The 15513-nt window shown below is 46.1% G+C and overlaps 1 protein-coding gene across 1 annotated transcript in view; it reads right to left on the bottom strand.

Annotated features, from left to right (window-relative positions):
• Positions 1-7748: 7748 nt before the first annotated feature.
• NTSR1 (neurotensin receptor 1) overlaps positions 7749-15513 on the bottom strand; it is a gene marked incomplete at both ends in the record, with an annotated part of 45983 nt that continues 38218 nt past the window's right edge. Inside the window, 2 exons of the mRNA XM_084296380.1 lie at positions 7749-7998; positions 10211-10301. Of these exons, the coding sequence (XP_084152506.1) occupies positions 7749-7998; positions 10211-10301 (341 nt within the window). The remainder of the gene's footprint in view (positions 7999-10210; positions 10302-15513) is intronic.

Here is a 15513-nt window from a genome sequence, read left to right as displayed (position 1 = left end):
TCTAAGAGTAATTAAATGTCCTGTCCATGTGATACAAGCCAGCTGGGCCAGACAGTGCCTTCAGGTAAGAGGAAGAGCTCTGCACTGGAAGGACTGAAAACTTGCAGTAAGGTGTGCATGGGCAAGAGTTGCACTCACACCTGTGATATCTATTTCAAAGACAACCATAATTTTTCTGGACTCTTCCCATTTATTTTCTGCTGTCAGGAATGAATTAACTGTGCTCTCTCTGTAGTCACAGTCCCTGAGGGATGCAGGTGAGCTGTCCCAAACTTGCTATCACCATCCTGTCCCTGGGCATTCAGCCTCTGACCGGTGTGTGCTCACCCCACAGGGCTGCCTGCCCCCCTGGAAGCAACCCCAGCATTTTGTTTGGTGCTTGGGGCTGTATCAGTGCTCGTGCACTGCAGGAAGGGTTTTGCACTTGAGTGCCCACCGTCTCTTCATGCTTTCCTTCAAACTTAACAGCCCACATGAGACTTGTAATAATAACCAGGATGCGCTGCCTTATTGCTTGAATACCCTCGTGGATATGCTCAACCTGATCTACAGTTCAAATAAATTCAATAAGGCAGAGGAGGGTTTAAAGACATTTTAAATAAATTAACTTCTGGATGGATGTTTATTAAGTTTTATGAAGCCATTTGCTAAAACGCAATGTTTGGTTCAAAAGGCATCTTAAATATTCCTCCTGTGAACTATGGAAATTACTTTTGTAATTGAAATGAGAAATATGGGCCAAATTGAAAGCGTTTCTCCTTGCTTGAGTCTGCCTTTCTAAAAGGAAAAGAAACATAGAAACTCATTGACTCACAGTTTTTTGCTTTCCTTTTCATGGTGGGGCATGATGTGAGGCCTCATTGCATGAGATAGGTGGGAGGGGTGCATGGGTGGACTGAGGCTCTCTGGTTCCCAGGAGTTTTTGAAGAAATTGGTCCTGAGCTAGAGAATTCATGGGCAAAGGGCAACATTTTTCACCCCAGCACAAACCTGGTCTGGGTTTCTGCATGAGCACTGGAGACTCCACCGGGAGCATCCAGCCCTGCAGAAAAATCCCATGCAGCCAGAAGACGAGGCCATGGCTGCATGGTGTGGGTTTTCTCTGCTGAGGGCAGTCACTGCAGCTCTGTGGGCAGCAAAATGAAAATACACCCTCTAACAGAGCAAGGCTAAATACCAAATAAAAGGATCCATCAGATAAATGATTTGATTCTTCAATAATTGGTCGTGTAGGAGCAATAGTGGCTCCTGCTCTTCTCATCTAGAAGCAGCACCGAAATGCTTTTGGAGAGGCAGAAAATCTCAGCTAGGATTTAAAAGACGAATTTTGTGGCCGTGAATGACTCCAAACATTTAAACTTTATTTTGTTGTTGCTTTCCAAGCAACCTTTCATGCTGCCAGAAATCAAAACGGTTGGGCTGAATGGCTGAAAACTGTGAAGATTTTGTGGGTTTTCCTGGAGATCAGCTGAGCTATTTCATGACAGAACTTTACCTGGGAGCTGCGGGGGGAATGGAGCTGACTGATTTTTGCTCATTATGTGTAAAGACACTTTAATCTAGTCGGCAATACCTAAGCGTCCTGTTCTTACGAAATTACATCTGTGTTAGAAAAATCAGTGCTGGGAGGAAATGAGCCATGCAAAAGAGAGAGGAAGGTAGGAGGGAAAGGCTCACAGTTAGGGCACAGTAAATAAACCTGCTTTGTCTTTCAGCAGCAAATTCTCTGGGGCCAGGGCTGTCTCCTTTGCTGTGTACCTGCAGCTCCAAGTGCAAAAATGCCCCAATCTGCCCAGCGTCCTACGCGGAGCTATTGTAGAAGTAATGGCTGAGACAGAACGGTTTTAGTGCTTGCTCTACAACAGGGGAGAGCAAGCAGGCAAGGAAAGCAAGGCAGGAGTTTGGAAAGCAGCAAAACTCGTGTATTCCCACCTGGATCTGTGCAGCACAGGTCTTTCTTGAAGGCTGGAAGATCTCCACTCCCGTACTTCAGCCTTGTGCCACACTCTCAGAGCCCAGGAGTTCAACCAGCAGGAGCTGGATGCTCTTTGCTGCTGCTCCTAACACCACAGCAGGCTGGACTCTGAACCAGCACGGACTCTCTGATTTTGCCAGGTCTCGGGAGGAATTTCTCAGGTTGATCTTCACTGATCAGTGTCTCCCTCAGCCCAAGCCAGGCTTCTCACCCCTTTGTTTGCCTACTTGCAGGTGCACACACGAGCTGGCGTTTGGACACAGCATTGGTGCCAAAGAGCCAGAGCTTGCTGTGGGACAGGAGAGCTCAGGACCCTTCTGCAGAGGGGTTGCAGTGGTTGGTTGGAGGTCGATGTGATTTCACAGGTCAGGACGGGCAGTCAGATAGCCTGCTGTGGTAAGCAGGCAGTATGATCCAAGCACAGCTACCAGGTCAAGCATAATCAGCCCAAAGCCTTAAATTCAGATATTTATTTCTTAGGATCAATAAACGACAAAATAAAATAAAATGAAGTAAAATACCATACAGTACAAAGGCTAATATCAGGAAGTAACCATTTCATTACTGTTTGATCAGTAAATACAGTATCAATAATATCATGTTACATTGAAAGAGTGTTTCCCATTGCTATACAAAAGGATTTCACACCCTCTTCCTTCCCTTTGTCACAGAAACTCATACAAAAGAGACTCACACACTTTTAACATTCATTTTTTTTCCCATTGCACAACAGGCCACAGAAAATAAAGCACATCAACATTTTGTATTTCAGAAAAAAATAATAAAAAAAAGGTGCACTTCAAAAAATGTTTACCATAGATACAGTATGTGCAGGACTATCAGGTGGCACAGCTGGGGAAGGACTCTTGATCACAAAGCCAGGACACAGCACCATGGATTTTAGCAATTTCTGGTTCTCTACTGAATGGATCCAAACTGAAAACAGAAGGTTCATCTGTGATGTCAAGAATCAGACAGAGCTCCAGCAGGTACAGCTTTGTTGAAACAGCCACCAAACAACACGGTCAGGAAGATACCCGACTAACATCTCCCTAAATGTTTGATGCTAGAAATGCAAAGGTCCTGTGACTCTTGCCTGTATCCTGCTAACCCTCCTCACCAACCTTTCCGTTTAGGTTTCTTCTTTACCGGCGCCGCCACTGAAGTGAGATCTCGTGCACTTTACCAAAAGACAAGCTCAGCAAAGCGTTCGGACTCTGATGCATACTGGGCCTCTGGTGAGAAAGTCCTGTCTGGGGGAAATTTCTGAATAGCATAACGACTTGGGAAATCTGATTTCACACGCTGCCAAATGGATGGCCCTGCCTAGAATGCTGTCAAGATAAATGAAAGCTGAAAATAATATCTGGAGAGGTCACTTGGTAGTCTCTCTTCAGATGGGAATCCCTCCGAATCCATCTGGCAGCACTTCACATCTGTGGGTTCAACAGATTTTTTACTTGAAACAAACAGTTCAAAACACTTAGAGGAAATTTGCATAGATTAGCAGCGTGCTGCATGAATGCTCACCCCTCTGCCCCAGCAGAGAATTCAGACAAGGCAGGAATACAAAGGATGAGAGCATGCATTTTGTCTAATGGCAAAAGCCACTTGTACTCGATCAGGTTTAAAGCCAAACCTTGTTGGGTTAGTTGTTCAACCATCGTTAAAAGGCATGGAAAGAAAGAGAACCATTTGTTTCTGACAGATGCCCTTGGTATATACCAGGCTTTTTGTACCTTCTTCCCTTGAGTACCGTGCGTTCATCTACAAAACCGCGGGGCCTTGTACTGAGTTATCCTCACTTCTTTGAGCTCAGGGACACTAAAATTCTACGCTGGATACAGCAAAACTAGGTGGGGAGGAGGAAGAGGGTGAAACCAGCTGTAACTCCCACTTCTCTACTCAGGTAGTCAGATTTGCCCTGTGGAAGAGGTAGCTTTGAGCTGCACTCTCAGGTTAAGGCCATAGGCTTAGGTCTGCACCCACTAAAATTGCAGGAGCAGAGCTTTAGAAGCCAGTAAACTGCTCGGATAAATCTCCCAACATGAGCAGCTCTGCAGGACTTGTGTAGCCCAACAAACATTGCAGAAGTTTCTGATCAGTTCATTTTCACTCCAGCTCGTTCCCATTTTCATGTTAAACCCGAAATAAACCTACCACTCTTTCAGAGCTGTGATCAAAAATTCTGTAAACCGCCGGTGTGTCTCAGCAATGAAAATCAAAGCCAAACAGCTTATGTGAGACAACATTTTTTGTACAGTGTTTTCTAAGCTAATCAAGCGCATTTCAGCAGGTTGGTGTTTAACAAGCATAGTAGTAACTTTAAACGTTTCAAAGGTGGATATTCAAAAGCAACTGAGACATGCAGGATGTTAAATCCTAACAAAAGTCAAAGCAATGCACAGTTGGAGCTTCCACAGGAGGCTTCCGACATCACCTCCCAGCTGTTGACTCTTTTTAGATGTGAAGTTAAAAAGTGTGGGTCCTCTCCAGAGCCATTTAAACGTTGTCTTGCCTTGAAGGCCAGTAGTAAGCGTGTGACATTAAGACTCTTCTTCCTCTGCTCCTTGTACCTGGACTCCTGTAGCACAGGAGCAGTGAGGGCAGTGGAGATGAGTGGCTTTGTAGGGTCTGTTACAGATGATGCCCACACCACGTTATTTGCTGTGTGGCCACCTCAACCTCCTTGTCTTATTCAGCTGGAAGCTGCCAAGCTGCCATGAGTGCTGCATCTCCCCCGTGCCTGTACAAACCTGCCTCTTTCAGGGCTGCTGCTCGCAGCTGCAGTCCCCCATAAAAGTCAAAATTGACTGAGCTTCAATGGACAGACATAGATGAAGGCAGCAACAGTGAGTAAACCAGGAGTACACAAGTAAGTCTGCCCATGATTCTGCAGTTCCTACACGTAGTACATAGCCCACAAGGCAGCACGTAAGGTCTATAGCTTCTTCCTCCAGCCTGCCCAAGCCATTTCTAACACACACGCGATATTAAACACCAACATGATAGCATTTGCTGGTTCCTCACAGATTTACTTCCAAGGAGAGACCAGTCTCCTTTTTGCCTCTCTTATTTATTTGTCCCATTACCAGTTTTTCGTACTGAAGAGGAGTCGACTGCAAATGAGCAACAAAAGCGTTTTGTCGATTGTAAACTCTGCCCTCTGTTTCGTGCAACCAGGGCAAGAAATTAAGAGAAGGCATGGCAGGACAAAGCCTGTAGTTTGGCTGAATCAGAGGGAACTAAGGCCCTGCTGATTCCTATTTGGAGCCCTTTCTTTTGGAGTGGTTCTGTACTAGGCGTTAAAATAATTTCCCCATCCCTGCTAGGTGCGGTTGTAAGTCACGGCTGGTTGTAGCCAGATCCACGTGGTAGTAGCCAGCTCTGTACAATGGCTATAAATGCCTCAGGAGCAGATAGCCATCGCTCCCAACTCACAGCAAACACCACAACGTACTACATCTGGAGTAGGAAATGTCACTGGTACCTGCTGGAGGTGACAGCTCCCCACGGCTGTGTGACGCTGCTCTGCAAGGGCTCACGTAGCTGCCTGCGGGGTCAGAGCCACGTATCCAGCACTGGGACCAGTGTCACGGGCTGTGGGTGCTCCTCAGTTGCAGGGTGACAGGGGATGGGCAAAGCCTGCAAGCTGGATGGAGCCAAGGGGCTCTTTTAGTCTTTATAGTCTTTAGTCATTATAGAGGGAAGCCAGTGACACGTGCCAAGGGGCTGGGGCAGCTCCTGCACGGAGCCTCCTGCCACCAGAGCTCAGCATTGTGCCCTACCCCTGGATCTCCCTTCTTACAGAGCCTTTCTGTGCTTCTGACCAGGAGTGATCCGCAGCCACTGGCTTTCCCACAGCTGCTCTGAGCAGCAGAAATGAACAGCAATGTGTGTCACCACCAGAGAACAGCCCTTCTCACAGCTAAAAGCCAGCCTTAGCAGCGCTCTTTGGTCTGCCCTTTGCCCTGACACTGCTCGCCTCTTTTTTGGAGTCTGTCTGAATGCCTAGCAATGGTTTGTCACTGTCTCCCTTTGCCAAAGCCAGACCTTTAACAAAATGTGAGGTTTTCCTGATAGGATGTCTTCGGCTCACCTTAGTGTGAGCGTAACTGGAGGCTCGCTGGGTGGGTTTCTGACTCTGCCCAGGGTGTGAGATGTAGGAGGAGTGCACCGGCAAGGAGCATGTGGGCAGGGACCAACCCGATGTAGTTTCTGCCTTGGTGTGAAGAGGGACACAAGGTTACTAACAGCAAATCAAGCACGGGCTGCACAGGATGATGGTTTTGTTCCCAGGTTTGTGCAGGTCACAGCACCATGCTGTGACCACAGGGAAGGCCCTTTGGCTTTGTCCCAGAGACCCGTGACTTCTGGTGCTAAAGGCTCGAGAGAATTTGTTGCATCTCCCAGTTGGCTGTTAGAGGTGGGACCATATGGGTGAAAACCTCATGCTACCCATCCTGGCCAGCTGAGAAATTTCAAATTCAAAGCAAAAATCAAGGTGAAGAAAGAAGGGGAAGAGAAGATAAGCTTTATATTCTCTTATTTTAATCCCTTTTTTTTTTAGAGTATGCTCATAGTCATGGTGCAGCACAACCTCTGGCTGTCCCAAACTTGGATTTGCTGCAAACAGCTCTCACTGATGCTTCTCTGACTTGTTAAAGTTGTTTTAGAGCTAGACTCCCCAGCTTAGACTGTCCCATGTTCTTCATTTGCACTACCTGAAGATGTGTATGTGCAGATCAGTAAGCCAGCAGGATTGGTAGCAAAAAGAAATAAAAGAAAAGGTAGAAAAAGAGGCCCTACCGCCTACAACTGATAACCCATGAAATGTCAGCCGTGTGAAAATAGTGTGGAAACAAGTAAAACTGGAATCAGATTGTGAAAAATCTGAGAGTCCCACAGAAATGGGGCAGGTTGCTCTTCTCTCAGCAGACTGGAGCCTGGGAAAAAAAATAAATAAAAAAAGCAGGGTTTGGCTGTGTGGCATAAGGAAGATTTTCCATTTCTGTTCATTTGCAGCAGTCCAGCTGGGCACAGTTTCTGCATTCCTGGCTTTGCCAGAGACTCTGTTACTTACTGGTGTTGCAATACCCAAAGCAGGGGGTGCAGGGCTCGCTGTGCCAGGCACTATACATGCCCTAAAGTGAACGATGATCCCAGGCTACTCCCAGCCCAATCTAAGTAAGGCATCATCTGTTGGTATTTAAGTTCAAGGAACCATCGTGGCTCGACTGAGCACCCAGGTCATATTCATAAGAATTTAGATCTATTTCTAAACCCACCACCTGGCTCCCTGAGGTTTCACTCCTTGCTCATTGAACATCCCATAGATGAGCACGTCCCTTCTCCAAGAACATCCCTCCCTGTTCAAAACTGCTTTCTCCTCGTCAGACTCTGCTCGCTGCCGCCAAGAGATGTGATCTCGAACCCTTGGACATGGAAATGGCATCTCTGCCTTGAGAAAAGGATGAAATGCAGTATGAATTTGCTTACGTTTAACATATATTGGCTTCCCAGTTAGCACTGCACCTGGATTTATGCCAGACCGAAGTTACAAAATGTGTAGACATTACTCACAAAGAGGCAAGGCCAACGCGTTAAAATAACCTCAAAGTTACTGGCAGAACGAAGCCTATTTTTCCCAACAAAAATGACTTTGCTAAACACGCTTGTGTTACGTGAATTTGGAGACCATGCCTGAAAGTCACAGAGGCCTCTCTCAAGTTATGACTCCACGATGAAATGCATTTCCCTTCCTCCTTTGGCTTCAGTACGTTGTTTCCCTTGTGACCTGGCTGGAAAACGTGTGGTTGCTGGAGATACTGTTGGATTTCCTGGTGAAGGCCAGTCGTTTTTTCTTCTTCCTCCACGGCAGGCACAGGAGCGTGAGGGTGGAGAGGAAGATCTGTCGGAAGTTTGCAGACACCAGGTTGTACAGGATGGGGTTGATGGCCGAGCTGACGTAGAAGAGGACGTTGGTCAGCATGTAGAAGTAGTGGTAGAAGTTGTAGAGGAAACTGGAAGGACAGATGAAAGACAGAAGTCTGAGTGTGGAGAACTGAAAGAATTCAAAATCACAAGGGTGAAAAAAGTGTAAGTTGTTCTACCAGCTAAGCTTTCTCTGCTATGTGCCCTGTGTTGTCAGCTGCCACTGGACAGATGTAGGTCAAATAGCTTTACAGAGCTCTTGCCCCCGTTGTTATCAGTTCAAAACTCATTTATGCCCTGGGACTGGATGGGATATTTACCTCACATACTTATTTTGCCTTTGAAAATAGACTCGCTTGAAATTGAGAAACCACTTGGAGATTTGCTTCCGTGTCATGCATATACATGAGCTCGACTTTCTGGCTGCAATTCTGGTAGACAGAGCCTGCGGAGGAGCCAAGACCCTGTAAGAGAAGCAGCGATCTCCTCCCCAGGCAGCGAGAGCTGTGCCAGCTCCTTCGGTGGGTCCCTGCGTTGGGATGTGTCTGTGCTCTGGGATGGTTTTCTCTATTCTGGGGGCAGGCTGATGACAGTGTGCTTTTAAACATATCCTGACCACCACAAGATAATGTTTTCAGCTAGAACTGGTTGAAAACACTTAGTTATTTTTGTTTCTTTCTGAAATAGTTTTCTTTGGGAAAACTGAGATCAACATCTCGGAGATGGTAAAGGGTTTATAAACAACGTGGGTCTCATTTTCAGGAAAATGTTCCTCGGGATCATTTATCTCAGTGGAAACCACAGACCTTTCTGTTAGTCTGAGCACTGTCTAACAAAAGACAAATAGCCGTGTGCTGGAGTACATCACCACTCCCCCATGGCCCCCTCAGCCCTGCCAAGTACTGCCCGGCCCATCCAGCTCTTAGGAGCAGAGTTTCTCAATGTAGTTGTGAAGAATTAATTTAACGCAGATTTATCTTCTTCAGGGGCAGGCACATGCATTTCATTTATAAATGATTATGTCAAGCTGCTGCGAGCTCTTGATTAGCTACCGTACTGATAGCTGAGCATTCATAACATGCCTATAAATTCAACGTTTTCCTAAAATCACTCATGGCTTTTAATAGAAGAGAAAAAAGAAAAATAAAAAAGTGAATGCAACCACAATGCATAAATTCACACTAACTGCTGATGGGATTCTCTACCCCTTTTGCTCATAGCAAACGCGGGCACTACAGAATTGATTGCTGCTTTAAGTACTTTACTTATAGGAAAGCAAACAAGACACCACAGTTGGCCCCAGTGTGTGCCTCGAGCTCCGTTGTTTTCGTGATTAAAGATAGGGTTTGGCTTTTACTACGGATGGATGTACAATCCCATTCAGGAGGCTGCTGTATCATAAATTACTATTATTTGCTTTTGGCGTTTATGAAATTTTAATGTCTCCTTGTTGCTCGGCTTCTTGGTACCGAGGATTTTTTTGTTTCCTGGACATTGCAGGAAGCAGAGCTGGTTCCAGAGGGAAGAGGGATGCAGCTCTGTGGGAGGAGGGAAGCATCTCTCACCGAGCACCTCTCATGCCATCTCTCTGCCAGGCTAAACTAGGTTTATATCCCTGGACATAATGAGCTCTTAATTGCATATTTGAAATGAATAAACAGTTCCGTGGCTGCTTTGCCAAGGGACCTGGCCTGATGTGGCAGAAAGGCTGCCAGCAGCCGTCTGTGAGTACCGCACGTGCGTTCAGTGTAGGTGTGCAATGCGTGTAGGTACCTGTCCCTCAGTGACAACTACTGGTATTTAATTTTGATCCACTCACTTTAAAACCCAGTAAATACCCTCAGTGAGCAGCCCGGTTATTTTCTCATCTGCATAATCTCTCCTGTCACTAAGGGAAGGTGGCGTTGGGGAATGAAACTGCGCTGACAGGAGCTGCCTGGTCCTGGGGCCGGTGATCGATATCTCCACCACGGAGACAGCGATCCACTTCGGATGCATAAATGCCTCTGCCAAATATCATCTCATCAAGGGCTGTCAAAGGTGAATATCCATCAGCGTTGCCAGCGGGGGCGATTCTGTGGCCACAGCCACAGCAGGAAGGGCTGCTGATGCATTTCAGGGCAAGCTGATGCTTTCCCCTCCCACACCTGGGGATTTAGGTGATAAAGCGAGGACTCCTAATTTTGTCTGGCAATCACGGCAAGAAATCCATAATAAAGAACAAACCAATTAAGAGGTTGAGGCTTTGACCCTGTGGTCACACCTCTGCTCCCCAGGCCCCACTAGGCCCCGATCACTCACTCTGTCCAGTGGCTGGAGGGGACGTAGCAAAACATGAGGCGCCGTATGTGGTAGGGGAGCCAGCACACCACAAAGGCGATCACCACAGCACCTGCAAAGAATGAAAAAAGTTAACTTTTTGCGAGCAATTCTTCATCGTGGGTGAGAAAGGGACCTGTGTGGGGAGGTGCTTATCAGTATAAAATGATTTGCTAAAGTCCTGCTTTGTTCTTACCTTGCTGCTGTGCCAAGAATTAATAACCCGGAGGGAAAAACAGCCTGAAAATGTCCGTAAAAACAGGCATAACAGAAATAATAGAAAATATCTATAAGCATGGAAGCAGTGACATTATGAACAAAAGATACAGCACAGATAAGGGATGGTTGATGCCTAGTTCAGACAAAGGCTAAATGAAACTGCTCTGCATTTGCACCTGTCCTTGTGTTTTATGCCCTCAAAAGCACCAGGTATTTTGTCTACAGTGCTCAGAGAAGCAGTTAGTGGATGTTTTTCATGCAGGTAGACAGGGAAGCAGGGACGCCGCAATCCCATTAGTTGGTTATGCGGAGCCACTGGCCGCAGTCCCCATGGTGCTTGGGATCATTAAACAGCCTCAGGAGCTGCTTTGTGGTGGCAGAGCTCGGCCTTTTGTTCTATATTTGTGCAGTACCTGAGACAGTGATTACAAGATGCTTGGGTCTGGACATTGCCATCATACAACTCATTAATTAAAGAGCAAAAGAGAAGGATGATAGTTTTTCTTCCTCTCCACATTCTCGCCAAGGACCATCAACCAATGAGAAACAAAATGCAAAAACTCTGAAGGATAAAAGCTCTTCTGGTGCTGAGCATTCGTCAATATAGATTAAAAAGCAGATATATCAGGCAATCAAGGGAAAGACTTGTTTCCTTTTGTAATATGTATTTCATCCTCTGTATGAAATGACGGGATTCTGGCAGAATCCCAGCAGGAAACAAAGAAATCTCAGTTAAAACATAACACAATAAAACCCAAGAAGAAAATCAAGACTAAATAAAATGATTATGTTAATTTTTTTTTATCCCAAATTTGCTCTACAGACAATAAGGGCCACATTTTTCTTGTCCTTTATGTGACCTGTAAAGGGCTAGGAAGTAGCAGAGCTCTTATCAAGCTACTTGGCACTTGGAGGCCAAAGTTGCATTTCTCTCTGCCTTGGGACTGAAAATATTTATGTGACTACATAGAAGTGATGTGTATCCCTTGAAAAACAGTCCATGAGGAGCAAGACTGCCTATGGCTGCATCTTCCCATTGCCATTACACAGCCAAGAAGCACAGGGGAGGCTCAAGTAAATGCAGTGAATTTCCACCCCTCCAGTGGGGCAGGGGTGGGGAGACAAATGTCTGTGCCCTCTTTCTGGGAGTGTCATCAAGGCTGGAGTCACTGAGCGATTTGTACAGAAATCCAATAATTCTTGGTGTCCATCTCTGTACTCACAGCTTTATTTCAAGCCCACGTTATCGCGTTTATTAAACGTGTTACTAACAGTGGAGATGGGGAAATTCTCTTAGCGTCAGCCCGTGTGATGTAGGAAAGCATCTTCCAGGAATGCTGAAAAAGCCATTTAATCAGTAAAGTTTTAGGCATTGGGAAGGACAGGTTTGGGAAAGAAGGCTAGAGAGTTTGTTCTTATTCTCTAGAATAAGAATTCATTATGATATATAATTATCTATTATATAATTATATATTATTATTATATTATTATATATTATTATAGTCCAGTTGAATTCATTATTTCAATCTGAGTAGTTTTGGCTGCTATATGGCTGTTGCGATCGCAGATGTAATCCATCACTACAGCCCCTGCAGCTCTTCAGCAGTCCAAAAAGACACCACTAAGGGGATGGATTTGGGCCGTTTCTGAGATTTCATGCCTCAGTTTTTTGAACTAAAAAATTCAAGAAACCTGTGACTCGTTTGCCTCTGTGCAGAGAGCACGGCTGCTCCCCTGCTCTGCTGGACAGGTAGAGGTGCATGCCTTGCATCAGAACCAGGCCCTTCCCTCGCTTCTAATTAATTCAATTGCCACGTGGAAATGTGGTTTGCAGAGGAGCAGAGCTGCTCCATTAACTCCTGATATTTCCCACATTTGAGCAAACGAGGTGCCAAACCTGTGAGGCTGGGAGCAGAGGGGGGAACCTGGGCAAGCCAACCAGGCTGCGTCTTCATTTCCCTTTGAACTCAGACTCCTAATTTAAAAGCGTATTTAAACCTGAATTATTGCATCCTATAATTCTCTATTTGGTCTTGTTGTGGCTCAGTTCTCTGCCTCTTTGAACCGCATCCCAAGGAGGAAGGGCAGGGAGGAAGGAGGCGCGGCGGCGCGGCGAGCCCCTGTTTATCACGCAGGAAACATAAATTTTGAGTGACAGCTTTTACATTGTGCAAGAGAAGATTTAAACCGTGCCAGTCTTGACTTTCAGACTAAACTGAATGTGGAAGCAATCCGGGAAGTTAAATTGCATTAAATTGCAGTGAGTATTTTGTTTTACCGTGTGTATCCTGGGGCTCTGGCTGGGAGGCAGCCCTTGTCCAGGGCCAATGTCTCAGAAAACTGTCATGGTGTTAGCATGAACCTGGAGCAATGCCTGACATGTACAAAGCCCTGGCAGTGCCCAGTGGAGGGAGAGAAGAGAGATGCTGCTCATGCTTTCAGCTACCTCTGCAGTTGGTAAGACTTCCAGAGAAGCTCCAACCCAGCCTCCTTGATAGCTTTGTTGCAGCAATTTTGGCCAATTTACCACTTTTCCTTTGTGTTTCGAGGGGAGCTGAAATACGTGCAGCATATCAGAACTTGTGGGCAAAGGCAGGAGCTGTTTGGGTAGGGACAGATCTATCGGAGCAAAATCTCTCAGCCTTTCCTGAGGTTCAGCACATCAGCAGTGTCACATCTCCAGTGATGCTCAAGGAACACACACTCCGGCTGGTACCGAATAACCTATAAGGCAGTGTAATGGGGCTCATGGCTGGGATTTGCATTAATTTTGGTTTCTGGAGAAACAGCCCCTGTGCATTCGAAGCTCCTTGGGTCTGTGCTCTTATTTAGTTGGTGCCGTTACAAGAGAATCTATCCCAAAGGGAACACGTCACCGTGCGGTTTGATGTGAAAGATGGAGAGAGCTGGGCCAAGTGCAGATGTGGCTGGCAGTGCCTCGCTAAAGCTGCAGGCGCTGTTTATGTTAACATGATGCAGTACCTGACAGGTCGTCGGCAATATTTATTCCAGCAGGCCCCAGACGAGGGGTTGTGGTAGTTACAACGTGGGCATGAGCCTAGTAAAATGAAAACTGCTTATGCTGGTATTTGGGTCAGAAGGCTGCAGAAGAAAGGATTTCCATAAAAGTCGATCCCCACCAGTGGAGATTGGAGACCACCACTATGCACCAATAGTGCTTGGGAGAGCAAAAAAGAAGAGAAACTGGGAACAAGAAAGGGTCTGGGAAGCCCTCAGCTCCTTTAGAAACTGGTGAAGATGCAGCGTTTGCAGGATGCAATCCCCTGTGCTCTTGTACTCATTACTGAGCAGTGTAAACATGAAATTTGACTTCTTGATTTCCATTCCAGTGCAGCCAGAGATCTGTTTTTATCTTCCCATATTATTTTCAGATAGCAGAATAAATAGAAAAACTTTTTAAAAGGTTTCAAAAAACAAAGTTTCATACTCAGGCTCCAGTACTGATTTTCAGTGGCTTCAGCTGACGGGTTTGAAAATGGATGTGAATTCCTGGCTCTGCTCACGCTGGTGGTTAAAACATCCCCTGGCACCAACAAGACCTGGTTTTATCCAAAAAGAGCAAGGCAAAATAGGAAGGTTAAAAGCTAAGCAAAGAACCGGGCCCAGCGAGCAGCACGCCCATGCCAGCGCTGTGCAGACCAGGGCCTCTTCCAAAGTTCCCTTGTAAAGCAGTCTTTGTGAAAAGAAAGAAGGTGCTGCATTCAATTTGAGCTTTGTTCATGTCATTTCCTCCAGGGATGTCAGGGTGTTTGAAGGAGAAGAAAGAAAGACAGAAAAATTCCCTTTTGAGGGACAGATGAGGGCTCTCACCTTCTCCTCACCAGGTTCAAGGTTCTTTCTCTTTGCTAAGATCTGCTATAACCCAAGCTGACATCCTTTGCAGCCTCTCTTAATTCCCCCCATGTTGTCTCATGTGTCTTTTATTCCTCCCTGAGCTGTTTCAGCTTGCAAGGGGGGCTCTGAGGATGTGTTTGCTGCGTCCTTCTGCAGTGACCAAGGCTTCAGAGCTGTAGCCACGAGAACCTGAACTGCAAGGCCGGCTCAGCAGGAGCAGGAGCAGGGTGGAGGTAAGAAGGGCTCTGCCCATTGTTCTGCTGTGTTCTCCTCAAACTGAGAGCTCAGACTTGGAACAGCCAAGAAGAGGAATGGATGAACTCTTCAGGACTTTAATTCAGGAGCGGAATTACTCACACACAAAGGAATGAAACATGTGGGCTGCACCAATGCTTCCTTAACACTTGGCATTTGCCTGGTATTACTTGAAGAAGTGAAGAGGCCCCAGCATCACAATTTAGAAATTCTCAGATTTTCAATAAAAAAACATGGTTTAATTTCCTCTCCTAAGAAGCACCTCACTGAAGCATCACCCAGCCAACGGTGGGAGACTGAAGGATATTGTTTCAATTGCTTAAACCTCTCTAAGTGCTTTCTGACTGCTTTCATTAAGCAGCTCCTTTAACGGAGCAAATGCTACCTGGAACTGATCACACTAATAGGCTTAGCCAATGTCCACCCGGGGACGTGCAAAGCCTCCCCTTGACGTCCATCAATTTGCCTCAACGTTGTTCTCCGCGCTCAGCTGTGCCATTCAGCGACTCCTCCTTCCAGTTGCTGCAGGAACCAGCCTGGTGTGTGGATGGGGACAATAAGTCCATGTCACAAAACTGTCCCCATTCGAGAAGAGGATGTTGGCCAAACAGCGCTTTCAGCCTGAGCCAAGCTCAAGTATGCCCTGATTTTTCAGCAGCTGTACATGTAAAAATGAGACCAAAAATGTTTGTATTGCCTCCGGATTTGGTATGCAATAGTCTGGACAGTGTGTACGGGGTTTAGCTGCTGAAAGCTGCTTGTTATGAAGGGTGAGTGCGTGCCTGTATGTGTTTAAGACTTAGTGCTGTAGTTCAGATTAATTTAGGAAGTTTTATGCCTTCTTAAATGGTTGGTGTGTCAGGATAAGCAATCAGATTCACCCTTCCATGCAGTATCACACAGCACCCAAGAGACTCAGCTCCCCAGCACCCCTCCAATACAACCAACGAATAACA

Source organism: Netta rufina (assembly GCF_964035555.1).
Source record: "Netta rufina genome assembly, chromosome: 16".
NCBI lineage: Eukaryota > Metazoa > Chordata > Aves > Anseriformes > Anatidae > Netta > Netta rufina.
The sequence above is the reverse complement of the archived record's forward strand: the minus strand, read 5'-3'. Positions and strand labels throughout refer to the sequence as shown.